Genomic DNA, 14,000 nt, shown 5'->3' with positions numbered 1-14,000 from the left:
AGGCGGCCCTGGGGGCTCTTAGCTCCCCCCTGGGTTTCTGATCACTGTCAGTGGCAGGGGGCTTCTTCCTGCTTTCTCTTTTGCCTCCCTGCATTGTGCCTACATATGCAAATTAACAGCCATTTTGTTGTCAGTTAACTGCCATCTGAGTTGGCAGTTAATTTGCATATAGCCCTGATTAGCCAATGAAAAGGGTAGCTGGTACGCCAATTACCATTTTTCTCTTTTATTAGTGTAAAGATTAGCATATATATGTATATATAATATACACAGAGAGACAGAAACAGAGATAGATACAAAGATATGAAAAAACCTGAAGTGAATTCAAAGAGATGGGTTTACTGACAACTTTTTCAGAAATATATAAAGCATAAAATACCTCAAATTTTAAATATTTATATATATTAAACTTCTGAGGTTTCTCTTTGCTATCTTAAATAGTACCTTTTTTTTTGTTTGAACCTATGAATTATACACTAATCATGGAGAAACACCAAAAAAACCCACCAAAGTACCATAAATATTTAAACTATAAATTTCAGTGTTTTAAACAATGCCTGATTTTGCATATCAGCCCAAACATACTCAGCAAATAAGTGCCTGATCATAATGAAAGCATATTAAACTCCCTTTGGTTAAGGTGTGTGAAATATATATTTTGCAAATTAATAACCATCACTGGTTTACTTTTCTTTATTATTATTCAAGGTCCTTATTTTTCCTAAAAGTAAGATTTATAAGTTTAGTTTGTTTATAAACCATACTAGAGGCCCGGTGCATGAAATTTGGTCATGGGTGAGGTCCCTAGGCCTGGCTGAGCATCTGGCATGGAAGGGCAGGTCCCAGCTGACCTCTGAACCGTGGGCAGCACCTGGGTTCCTGGGCCCCCATGTACCCGCCTCTGCATGAATCACCAGGCCCCCGCCACTGGTTGTCATCTGTGGGGCAATCGGGCTGTGATTGCACCCACCTTGGTCTGGTGCCACCCACTCATCTGCTCCACAATCCTGCCGCAGTCCCACTCTTGTTGGGGCCCATCAGGGCCGTCAGTGCCTCCACTGCTCCCGCTACCAGCGAAGTGGTTACCGACACCCACTATGTTCCATGCTGCCCCCTGCTGGTCAGCACACATCACAGCAAGCAGTCAAACTCCTGGTCAAGGGGACAGTTTGCAAATTAGGCTTTTAATATATAGGATAATAAAACCTATTTGTAATATCCTTATAATTCTATTTGTCATGCTCATGCTATAATTGGTCATTCCATAAAGAAAATAAATTACAGCTTTGCCGGTGTGCTCAGTGGTTGAGCCTCAACCTATGAGACCTATAATCCAGGAGGGTAAGGGTTCAATTCCAGGTTGGGCACATGCCTGGATTATGGGCTCAATCCCTAGTGTGAGGCCTACAGGAGGCAGCCAATCCATGATTCTCTCTCCTCATTGATGTTTCTAACTATCTTTCCCTCTCCCTTCCACCTGAAATCAATAAAAATATATTTTAAAAATAAGAAAATAAGGTATAGTATATTACTGAAGTGTAACCTATACAAAAACCTTAATGACAGTTAATACCAATTTTTTATCTTATCACTAAAAAACTCAAGGACTAATGTATCTGGGAAAAATTAATCTAATGTTTGACTTCTAGGAATATGTCTTAATATTTTCCTTATACAAAATACAATTTTCACTCTGTTATCCACATAAAACAATCCCTAGTATATTAAGTCACTGGGAATTTGAGTGTCAACTAAAATCTACTCTATGTTACTGCTTCAATCTAGACAATTTCAATGTGTAATTAATGCCTTTCATTCTACCAGATTTTCCTGCTTGCCTCTGGGTGTGACCCATTTACATTATCCTTCAATTACTGAAGGTATGACAAGACCTATGATAAATATGACTGGTAGCTTTGTTTTTCTATGATAGTTTTAATTCTTGTATAAGGAAAAGAATTGCTGTGGGTAAATTATATTGTACATAACTTGAAAAGTCCTTCCTGGACGTTACAATTGAGAAATTTACCAGACAGAAGGAGTGCCTGGGGATTTCAATTTGCCTCCCTGACTAAATCACGGAAAACATGGGAAGTGCACATGATGCTGATTTTGGCTGATGGTCATGGGTGGCTTTTAGTCAGCAAGTGTAATATTCTATTCCTCAGAAGGTTTGTTCATACTTCAAATATGTAGAGCAAAATAATATCACAGAAAGACCTAGCATTTAGGTATGGAATTTTGTTTCTGCAAAGTGTAGAGTCCTGTTTCTTAAATATTGAGAATTTGCAAAATCACTCCCAACACGGGAAAATCCATGTTTTTAATGGATGTGTTTCCACTGCCACATAAGTGTGTATGATGGTCACAGTGGGGAATTGTAATCCACTCCACCATTCTTTTGACATTGCTTCTATAAATGCTGACTGACTAATAAGTAGCTTGTAGATAAACCGCATGTTTGTATAAGAATCTTAGGGACTAACTTAAGAAAATGTAGACTCAAACCTTCAGTCATTCCCAGTTTTGGGGGATTTGCTGACCTTTAACCAGAGAACCAGGACGACTTGGAACCAGGATGATGAAGACCAGGAGGGTGCACATCAGACCATCACTTGACCAGTTTCAAGGTCTTTTTCAGAATGGGCTGTGCTAGCTTTCACATGAACTCTTCAACCCTCCCCTTTGACCTTTGTGTTTTGCTTTACCTTTCCCTCCATATAAAAACCTCTGCCTAGCCGTAGCCGGTTTGGCTCAGTGGATAGAGCGTCAGCCTGTGAACTGAAGGGTCCCAGGTTCGATTCCATGTACCTTGGTTGCGGGCACATCCCCAGTGGGGGGTGTGCAGGAGGCAGCTGATCAATGTTTCTAACTCTCTATCCCTCTCCCTTCTTCTCTGTAAAAAATCAATAAAATATATTAAAAACAAACAAACAAACAAACAAAAAAACCCTCTGCCTAAATTGAAAAGTGGAGATGGGCTTTGGACAAGAGTTCCCCATCTTCTGGAGATGCAGGCACTAAAATAAACCTCTTTCTTTTTCTCATCAGCACCTGACTCTTGAGTTTGACCTTCGTGGCAGCTGACAGTTGAACCTGGGTTTTGGTTACATGATGATTGTTTTTAACCCACCTCTAGAGTTGGATCAAAAGAAAAATAGTTGATTCATTTTCAGCAAGAGAGGCCAGTGATATTTCTTTATAATTTGTGGTGTAGTACAAAGAGCAATTGTGTTTCAAATATAGTTTTGAGTATTTTCAGTGATGCGACTTTGGCAATTTATTTGACATCCTCATACCTCAGTTTTCTCATCTGTAAAATCAGGACAATTATATCTGTCTCCCAGGCACAAAGGATATGCTTAATAAATATTAATTCCTTTCTCAAGTCTCATAATTCAAACTTTCCTTGACAAATGAAAAGAGAGCTGAATAGTTTATTTTTTCCAGATTTATCCATAGTCTTTTCACCTATGCTTAAATGATTAATTTTTAGTGCTTCTAAGAATTTTTTCTACCATTCCTTTGTAGGAAGCTTCTGGAATCAATGCATTCATAATCTACATATTTTTATCAATTGTGGTAACATTATTAAAATGTGTGATGTATTTTCTTTCTTATAAACATTCACCCATCAAATCTCAAGATATTTGATATCATTTATTTAACAAATAATTTTGGTTGATTTCAGAGAAGAAGGGAGAGGGAAGAAGAAATAGAAAAATCAATGATGAGAGAAAACCCCACTGGAGATCAACTCAGCAACCCAGGTATGTGCCCTGACTGGGAATTGAACTGAGACCTCCTGGTTCATAGATCAATATTCAACCACTGAGCAATACCAACCAAGCCGATGTCATCTATATATATATAAAAGGCCAAATGACCAACTGTTTGCCCGTCCAACTGTCCGACTGATCAACCGGCTGGTACATATGACGTGCATTGGCAATTTCAAAATAAACATTGACTTGCACATGCATGATACATATAAAGCTCTTGCTGGTGCCAATTGCATGTGAATGTATTTGAAGACCAACCTTTGGCACAACATATCTCTGAAGCCGAAAGAAAGTGATGTTGTCAACAGAATATCATGTTGTTATTGCTTATTTGTTAATCAATTTATATCTTATTTTCATATACATTTTACTAATTTTCTTTTATCTTTGACACTTTTATTATAGAGAAGGTGAATAGCGATATTAAAATATTTTGTATTTTAATTTTATAATACTATCTATACTAATAAAAGGGTAATATGCTAATTAGACTGGACATCTTCTGGATATCCTTCCAGAGAAAGCCACGATGGTGAGGGCTGAGCCAGAGGTGGTTAGGGATGATCAGGCCAGCAGGGGAGCAAGCAGTTAGGGGCAATCAGGCCAGCAGGGGAGCAGTTAGGGGGTGATCAGGCCAGCAGGCAGAGGTGGTTAGGGGTGGTCAGGCAGGCAGGCAAGTGGTTAGAAGCCAGCAGTCCCAGATTGAGAGAGCAAAGTCCCGGATTGGAGAGGGTGCAGGCCGGGTTGAGGGACACCATCCCCCCGCCCCCCCCCCTCCCTGTGCACAAATTTCATGCACCTGGCCTCTAGTATTATATATACTATTTTGACGTGTAATTTTTTGAGGTAATGTAATTACTGCACAAATCTTTCTTCTAATTAATTTCCTTTCAATGTGCACAAATCCGTGCACCAGGCCACTAGTTTATTGATAAGCCTATTACATACTAGACCCTGTGCAAGATCCTTATGATATAGAGATTACAAAGATAAAACACTTTCAGCCTAAGTTAAGGTCTTTTGGCAACAAATATACTCAAAAGGTTTTTTATTTACAAAGATTTTTTTTTTTGAAAGCTAAATGAAGGGACTGATTTGTAAGAGAAAGAGAGTCTTAGATAGGCATTCCTAGTATCAAACTCTCAGAGGAGATGTGTGTGAAAAAAGTTTATTGAAGAGTACTCACTTTGCACCTTTCAGGAAGTACAGAAGCAGCGTTGGGCAGAGGAAAAGTTGCTGTTATGGCAAAAGAATCAGATGGTTCTATGAGAAGCTCTGGAGCTAGGATGGCCTTTCAGAGTTATTCTGAATTGTGGCAAGGGAGGCTTTTCTGTATCCTCCCATTGACCAGCCATTAGATGTGGGCTAAGCTTGGAGAGTGGGCATAGCTTTGGGTGAGACAGTTCCTTTAGGCCACAAGCTATGCTCAGAGAGGGCCTCAGTTTCTAGCTTTCTGTGTCTATCATTCCAGCAGCTAAAGAAAGTCATGGTGAATCATGGTTTCAGGGTCAAGGGAGAAGGAAGAAGAAGAGAGGGAAGGGGAGGAGAGGGAAGAAAAGAGGAGAGGAAGGAAGTAGAAGAGAGGAGAGGAAGAACTCCTGTCTTTCTATTGCTCTTTTTCTATCTTTTACTCTCTCTCTCTCTCTCTCTCTCTCTCTCTCTCTCTCCTCTATTTCTCTTTTTTAAATATGTTTTTATCAAGGGAGTAGGATAGAGAGATAGAAACATTATGAGAGAGAAACATCATCCATTGGCTGCCTCCTGCATGCCCCCTACTGGGGATTGAACCTGCAACCCAGGAATGTGCCCTGACTGGGAATCAAACCAGTCATCTCTGGGGTTATGGGTCAATATTCAACCACTGAGCCACACCAGCTGGGCTTCTCTGTTTTTCTTTTCTTACCTATACTCCTTTCATCTCCATTCCTTTCCTCCTCTCCCCCTCCCTCCCTTTTTCATTCCTTCCTTTCATTCCTTCTTTATTTATTCCTAAGAAATAAAATAATGCTATTTAAAAGAGGAGGAGGAGCAGGAAGACCAATGTGCCTTAGCAGAAATCCTAGCCAGCAGCCAGCACCAACCACCTCCCATGTACATTAGGTCATTTTGGACTTTTCAGCCATTTCAGTTGCACCCTGACTACACCCACTTATGTGAGCTCAGGCAGGATGACAGCAGAAGGACCTCTCATTAGCATGCCGAATTATCAGAAATAATAAACTGTTATAAGCCACTATGTTTGGGATTGGCTTCTTATACAGCAAAAAGGATCCAAAGAGGAGCATCACATATCTAATGTTCAACAAGTGATATTAATCAGCATAAAATAAAAATTCTCAGGCTGAAAAACATTGAAGTGATCTTTTATAATAAATTAGAGGCCCAGCGCACAAAAATTTGTGCACTCGGAGGTAGGGGGTCCCTCAGCCTGGCCTGTGCCCTCTTGCAGTCTGGGACCCCTCGAGGGTGACCACTTGCTGGCTTAGGCCTGCTCCCTGGGGGGTTGGGCCTAAGATGGCAATCAGACATCCCTCTGGCAGCCCGGCAGCCCTTGTTAGGGTCAGTTTGCATATTACCCTTTTACTATATAGGATAAGAGGCCTGGTGCATGGGTGGGGGCCACCTGTTTTCCCTGAAGGGTGTCTCAGATCAGGGTGGGGGTCCCACTTGGGTTCCTGGCCAGCCTCGGTGAGGGGCTGATGGCTGTTTGCAGCTGGTTGCACCTCCTTCAGAGTGGGGGTCCCCACTGGGGTGTCTGGCCAGTCTGGGTGAGGGGCTGAAGGTGGTTTTCAGTCTGGCGGGCAACTGAAGCTCCCAACCTCTCCTTTTTTTCTTTTTCTTTTTATTCTGGGATTTATTTACCTTCTATGGCTGTCACTGTAGCTGAGAGCTGGCTTTAGCTCTGAGGCAAGCTCCAGCTTGAGGCCTCAGCTGCTGAAAGCAGATATCTGGGTTTGTTTGGCTTCTATAATTGCAACATTGTTCCAGTCCTGCTCACTCCAGCTCTAATAGCTGAAAGCAGGTTTCTGGGTTTTGTTTAGCTTCTATAATTGCAACATTGTTTCTTAGACTGCAGCTCAGAGGCCGGCAAGGCAGGCAGGGAACCTTGGCTTTCTCCTTCACTGGAGCAAGCAAGCCTCCTGTTCACTTCAGCTGCCTGGCTTCCGGCCGCCATCTTGGTTGGCAGTTAATTTGCATATCTCCCTCATTAGCCAATGGGAAGCGTGTCGGAGGTATGGTTAATTATCATGTCTGTCTATTATTAGATAGGACTAGAGGTCCAGTGCACAAAATTTGTGCTTGGGTACAGTCCCTAAGCCTGGCCTGTGATCAGGGCCATCTTCCCCGGCTGGCTGGCAGCCAGTCCTGCCCCCCACCGCCACCCACCCCCAGCTCCCTGTTTGCCATCGGGTGATTGGAGCCTGCCGGCAGGGGGAAGGACCAAGAGGTCAGCTGTTCCCACCTGCTCACCGGCCCTGCTCCCACCACACGTTGCCCTCTGTGTGTGGGACCACCGTCAGGGCAGGGGCCTTGGCCTGGTGCAGCCACGTCCCCCGCCACCCACCCCCGGTTCACCATTCACCATTAGGCAATGGGAGCCTGCTGGCCGGGGAAAGGGACCGAGAGGTGGTCAGTGCGCCTCATAGTGACTGGTCGAATGGTCATTCTGGTTGTTCCGCCATTAGGATCAATTTGCATATTACCCTTTTATTTTATAGGCGAGTATCAAAGAAGATGTGCCCTCTCAACTCCTTCACCCTTTCTACTCACCCTTTCCTCCCATGCTTCACCCCCATGCAATGTATCGCACAATTGAATGAGTCCCTGTTAATTGAGACCTGGACCATTCTTGTCAACTCAGTTATACAAAAACAACAACATTTTGATTTCAGCACTTATAGGGAATCTTTTGTTGACTAGAACTTCAATCTATTGATGAAAGTGTTTTAATCAACTGACCCAAGTTTTTATTATCCCTGGGATCATTTGCACCAATTGCTTTTATGACTAATTTGCAGGAGATAGTTTATTTTCCTTATACTTGGGAGTGTCAGTTTAAAATATTCTATGTCAGTCAGAGTTAATATATGTTTTAATTTTATGGAAATTGGTCCTCCAATGTCTCTGGATATTTTCTGCTAAAATAGCTAGCAGATAAATTATGTCTTGAGTTTTACAAAACATGCTAGTTTCCTGGATGACTCTGCTATTTATACAATGTCTTAAAAGGAAAAGAGATAAAGTAACTTACCACAAAAAAAAAAAAAAAATCCAGAAAACCCACCAGGGTGACAATGTAAGATTCATAAAAAGGCTGTCAAGTTATTTTTTAAGCCCTAGGACTTCTGACACTAATTTTCTAGCATTCATTTAAGTTATAATTTTAAAAGATAATTTCTTTGGATTGAATAATGATTTTAAAAATTTGTTATCCATTTCTGTACTGCCAGTTCATCAGTGTCTGTACTGTGTTTCTATTCAAGGATACCAAAGAAAATTATGTGAAGACAATGAGAGCTGTTAGCAGTAGTGGTAGTAGTGATAGATTAGTACCTATATCCCACTACTTTGCACAAATATTTGGGGTCTCACTTTTTATACAGAAAGGGTTAAATGACTAAGTCACACAAAAGAACTTTGTAATGTCTGGAACATATTAAATAATCAAAATTTATTAAATAAATGAAAGCTAGCAAAAAAATTATTTACCTCAAATGCTGACTAATAAGCTTGTAAAATTTGAGTGACTCAAGAAATTTGTTAATGCTCACTCATGAATCTCGCTGGCAATGTGTCCTTTGTGACAAAATACAATTGTTGATTAAGTGCTACACGTGTTCCTCCTTCCCGGTACCTACTAACTCAAACAGCATCATTAGTTCAAAAGACTTTGCATGGCTTTCCTCCAAAAGGATTAGGAACTTCTGAGTAATATTACTCAATAAACCAGGAAAGAAACTTGGATTGTGTTTGAGTTCAGTGAAGCCAATAAATATTGTACATCAGGAGGGCTGTGATGAACAGAAAGAGAAAGATGCTATGAATAATGTTAAAATTATATCTTGCTCTGGAAATGGTTTTGAGCTTATGTTTGAATCAAAACATCTGATCTGCAAATTAACAATATATCAGTCTTAGTGATGGTAAAAGGTCCTAAAGTCATCACTCAGGAAGACCTACAAAGAGATTTGCTTTCCTTACTAGGTTTTCTGTTGAGATTCTCTCCACAATTCACTCCACATCTCAGCTCTTAGGATACTAATCTCCAGCATAAGCTTTTCCTTAAGCTTGCTTCTTAAACTATGAATTTCTGGCTTGGGAGAGGAGGAAAACCATTTTAATTTAATATGTTCTACTGCTAGATTGTAAGTTATAAGAGGATAACAAATGGGATGGGGAAAAATAAGGAATATGTTGAAAAACAGGAACTAAAATCTTAAGGAGGTATAGCTGATAACTGATAAACAATAGGAAAATTTGTGTTAAAAGTTTTTTTAAACTTGGAAAAATTAATTACTGTAATCATTCTTTTGATACAAAGTAATTTTGCACATTTAATATTTTTATAGCTTCTTCTAGAATTTTAAAAGTATGAAAATTAAGCGAAAAGAAAATCAGAAGTTTAAATATTGTGTAAGATGTGAATCTAGTTGTCGAAGGAAGATAACTTGTGGCCAGGGCCTTATCCTTTATGTCTTGCCTTCCAAATCTTTTAAAATCATGGGCACTTTGGGCCATGTGGAATTTGGTTTGAGAATTGTAGCTGATTAGAAAACAAAGAGAAACTTTCCTCTATGTGATACATATTCATTGATTTATTCATTAGCACTGGTTAGAACCCCTGTATATTGCATTCATTACCCTACATGCTATAGGATCCATGAGACATTCAAAGAAACCTTGGACATGCCTCTGTCTTTAAAAGTGTACAGTCCCCAGCCAAGGAAGCAAATCTTATAGATGGGACAGAGATCCAGACAATAACATATACAAGCCCCCTTGTGTGTGTAGGTCCACCTCTGTATCTCTGTGGGGCTTTGTCTATATCAAGTGGAGTTTGAGATCAAGTCCCTTAATTAGGGTCTGAAAATTAAGGAATAAAGATCTTATTGCAATTTGTATAGTGTACAACTGGGAACACAATGGGGCAAAACTATATTGCGGTAGCATGAGACGTGTTTTTGAAGGACAAAAGCTGTATAATGATCCCATTTATATAAAAACATCTATGTCTACCTCTATGTATGTATGTGTATCTCTCTGTATTCTGTGTGTCTCTGTGCATATGTACATGTGTATATATAAATGCAGACAGAATAAAACACTAAAGCCAAATTATTCCTGATGGTTACTGCCACAGAGTGTGAATGTGGAATAATAATAAAGAGAAACTTGCATGTTTTATTCCACATATATCTGCAGTGTATGAATCCTTTAAAATAAATTATATATTTCTGTGTTAAATTTTAAAAAAGGAAACCTGGCTGGCATGGCTCAGGTTGAGAGTTGACCTATGAGCCAGGAGGTCATCCTTTAATTCGCAGTCAGGACACATGCCCGGGTTGCGGGCTTGATCCCAAGTGTGGGGAATGCAAGAGGCAGCTAATCAATGATTCTCTCTCATCATTGATGTTTCTGTTTATCTCTCCCTCTCCCTTCCTCTCTGAAAGCAATAAATATATATTTCTTTTTTTAAAAAAAAGAAAGAAAAGGAAAAGTAAGAATGCTGGGTCTTGCTTTTCAAGGTATATTCTAACAGTAGAAACAAGTAGTTTATTTTATAACACAAGGGAGGGTAAGTTTGATTCTACTTTTCTGAATAAAATTACAAAAAAGTAATACATTTCAAAGACAGAAAAAACCCACATAAACTAACATGCAAAGTGAGGCTTTGGTGGTGAGCAGTTCATTTCATCCACACACACTGCAAGGGAATCCCAGTGTTTATCAACAGCCAAGATAAGAACACCTGCTTTCCCAGGCAACTAGAAAGGGAAAATAATTCTCTTTGCAAAGAGTCACATATTTCTATTCGGCTTCACATAAATTACATTATAGGAAAGGCAGGGCATATTTCATAGTTACACAAAGAAGAGATATGCAATATTTCAGTCTAGTTCTTACCTAAGTTCAGCGTTAAATATGTGTAAGGCAGATCAGTATTGAGAAAGCGGGAGAGGGAATATGGAGCAACGTGCCGAATGAAATTTAGCAGGAACTTTAACTTGCCTGGTGTTTATCTGGGTTGGGCATAACTACCCTTATACAAATATTACCACATGCGTTCATTTCCCCCATCCCCGTCCTTCTGTCCTTACTGGCCATGAGGGAGTGTGTATAAAAGACACCGGGAGAGCGTGAAAGCCACTTAGCCGCAGACTCCTTGGGAAGAGTCCACCTCACGCTGAGGTCTCCAGGTTCTGGGAACAACTCAAGGTTCATAGATCAGTTCTCTCCGCCATGAACCTCAGACCCAGGGCCACCTCCGCTCCTGTCTTACAGGTGTTGCTGCAGCTGTCACTGCTCCTGACTGTGATGATTCCCTCCACCACTGGAGAAAGAAAGAGAAACTTAGAGGAACCTGAAGGTAGAGTCCCCGCTTCCCCTCCTCTGTGGCTGCTTCTGCTGTTGCTGTGTGTGTGTGTGTGTGTGTGTGTGTGTGTGTGGTGGGGGACTGGGTGTCAGCTGTCCTGGTGCTCCTGAGGCTGGGGAAAGCCATTATACTAACAACTCTAAATGGGGGAGCTAAGCTTAATGGGTACCTACCATATGCCTGGCATTCAGCGCTGGCACTTTACTATAGGTTTCAGATCATATTCACAGTGGCCTTGAGAGCTGTGAGCGAGCTACAATTCACAAAGAAGGGGACTGAGGAATCAAGTTGATAGATATTAAAGGTACTTATGACCACTTCTCAGTTTCTATCCCAGCTGCAAGTGTGGAAGGTGAGCGCCATGATGAACTTCGCTGCATGTGTTTAACGACCACCTCTGGCATTCATCCCAGAACCATCCAAAATTTGAAGGTGTTCAGGGCAGGATCCCATTGCCCCAATGTCGAAGTGATGTAAGTCCATGCTTTTGTATTATTAACTCATTAGGGAAGCCCTCTGCCTCAGTCCTCATCACTGCTATTTTGTTCAGCCCCATCAATCCCTTTGATAAAACAGGACACACACAAAATTATATATTCTCTTGCAGAGCCACGCTGAAGAATGGGAAGGAAATCTGCCTGGATCCAAATGCTCCCATGATCAAGAAGATAGTCCAGAAGTTTTTGGAAGGTGATGAGTCAGCTGCTTAATCTGTTCACTTTCTGTCAAATCTTTTTATCTCCCAAGAGGCGTAAGAGTTTGCAGCCTTACCTTTCTGCAGTTTTTCTTTATCCAGGATACCTACTCATGCTGTAATAAATTTGGACATGTTTTCCATTCTGTCTTAAAAAGTCTCATTTTATTCTGAGGAGGCAGGTTAATAAATAGATGACAGAGAAGATAAAAGTAAGCAAGCTTAGTTTCAAAATATAACATATAGCTTACTCCCTAACTCTTGGCTAAATGTGGTACTGTGCTTTGCATTTCTTTATTTAAAATTTTCTTTCCAAATACATTTGTGTTAACTTATCTTATGCTATTTTGCTGTTAGACTAGATATGCCCATGGTGATTAATAGATTCCATAGTGGCCAATGATATTAGGAATCACACAGAGCCCAGCAGAGAGCACTTGCTCAATGAATGTTTGCTAATATATGTAAGGATTTAATAGAGTTTTTCATTGTCTTAGTCCTAGAATATCTTGTTGAAGAGAATAATCTGAGTTTTCTAAAGTTTATTTTAACTTTCAAATCCTAAAATTTAAAAAGTTGTAAAATGTAAGTCTTGTAGACAGTTATTATTTATTTTAAAGTAAATATATTTAATACTAGTTAGCAAAAATAATATGCTAAAAAAGCATTAACAAGCTCTATTAAAACCTCCAGTATTAATAAAAATAATAACACAGAATCTACTTGGTATTAAATAATTTACCTTGGCATGTTTGCACATATTCACATTTAGTTGATTTTTGCAAAGTTATAATTTTAATATTAAAGTCAATCTTGCAAATATAATAATTAAAATTTTGCCAGACTGGAAATTATTTTATAATCAACAGAACTTTAATTTATTTCTTAACCCCTTGAATTTATAACCACACTAGTCTTACAGTACCATTAGCACAAAATCAAAATTTGCTATTACTTTGTCGTCATATATTATTAATTTAAACAGAATTGGTGAGGGGAAACCTTAATTATCTTTTCATTCTTTTTTAATAGCCAAAGTCACTAGTTGGTAATCTGTTCTATTTTTAATGTATTAGAATGATAGCTAAGCTCTATGAATAACTCTTAACATGAAGATCTATTCAGTGTTTTACAAGCATGAAATAAATAATTCTTATGAGATAGAAATGACCTAATTGAAAGCATGTCCTCTAGAGAAAGAAGAACTGGGTAACTCAGCTTTACCACTTGCTAGCTGTTTAACTTTGGACAAGTTGCTTAACTTCTCTGTTCCTAATTTTCTTCACCTCTAAAATGAGATAGTAATATTTGCTTATTTCATAGAGTTGATGTGAAAATTAAAAGAGTGAATAAATTTAAAGAATGAAAATAAAGCATGTCACACAATAACCCATATATAAATGTTAGTGATTATTTGTTATTATTACCATTAGTATCCCCAGTATTTCAGAGAAGAAAAGTGAAGTTCAAAGAGATTAGGAAATTTGCCACAAGATCAGATAGCTAAGTAGATGACAGAGTGAGAATTTGAAAATATGCTCTTAACCACCATACCACACCACTTTCCTTGATTCTTCTCTCTCTAATGAGGAGGTTACATTATATATCGCAGAGTTATTGGTACACAAAATTGGGTTTGATACATAAATAGCATGCTGCATATCCTACAATAATTATAGGAGAATAGGTAAGATCACCTCCCCCAAGTTGTGTATGGAATTTTGGGAACATTCATGTATTAAGCATTTAGTTTACAAATTTGACATTATTTAGGTTTCCTCTTATAATTTCCTCACCATTATAAGTTCAATGCCTTAAAATGGTTTGTGTATTAAATAAATGCATTTAATAGTTAACCCAAAATATACCAATATAAACATGTAATAAAGAAGTAAATGAGGATAGTAGTAATTGTCAGTTTTTCTGTTAT

At 39.2% G+C, this 14,000-nt stretch overlaps 1 protein-coding gene across 2 annotated transcripts in view; it reads left to right on the top strand.

Moving 5' to 3' along the window:
* The first annotated feature begins 11,091 nt into the window (after positions 1-11,091).
* Positions 11,092-14,000, top strand: part of PPBP (pro-platelet basic protein) — a 3,884-nt gene continuing 975 nt past the window's right edge. The window contains exons 1-3 of one of the 2 annotated variants that reach the window (XM_015568411.1): positions 11,095-11,370; positions 11,702-11,849; positions 11,984-12,205. In XM_015568411.1, the coding sequence (XP_015423897.1) occupies positions 11,244-11,370; positions 11,702-11,849; positions 11,984-12,086 (378 nt within the window). In that variant the 5' untranslated portion in view covers positions 11,095-11,243 and the 3' untranslated portion in view covers positions 12,087-12,205. Of the gene's footprint in view, positions 11,371-11,701; positions 11,850-11,983; positions 12,206-14,000 lie in introns of those variants that run through there. The other variant, XM_015568412.1, reaches the window with a different exon arrangement.

The sequence above is a fragment of the Myotis davidii genome, unplaced genomic scaffold (assembly GCF_000327345.1).
Source record: "Myotis davidii unplaced genomic scaffold, ASM32734v1 scaffold905, whole genome shotgun sequence".
Classification (NCBI taxonomy): Eukaryota; Metazoa; Chordata; class Mammalia; order Chiroptera; family Vespertilionidae; genus Myotis; species Myotis davidii.
This window is presented reverse-complemented; position numbering and strand designations above follow the sequence as displayed.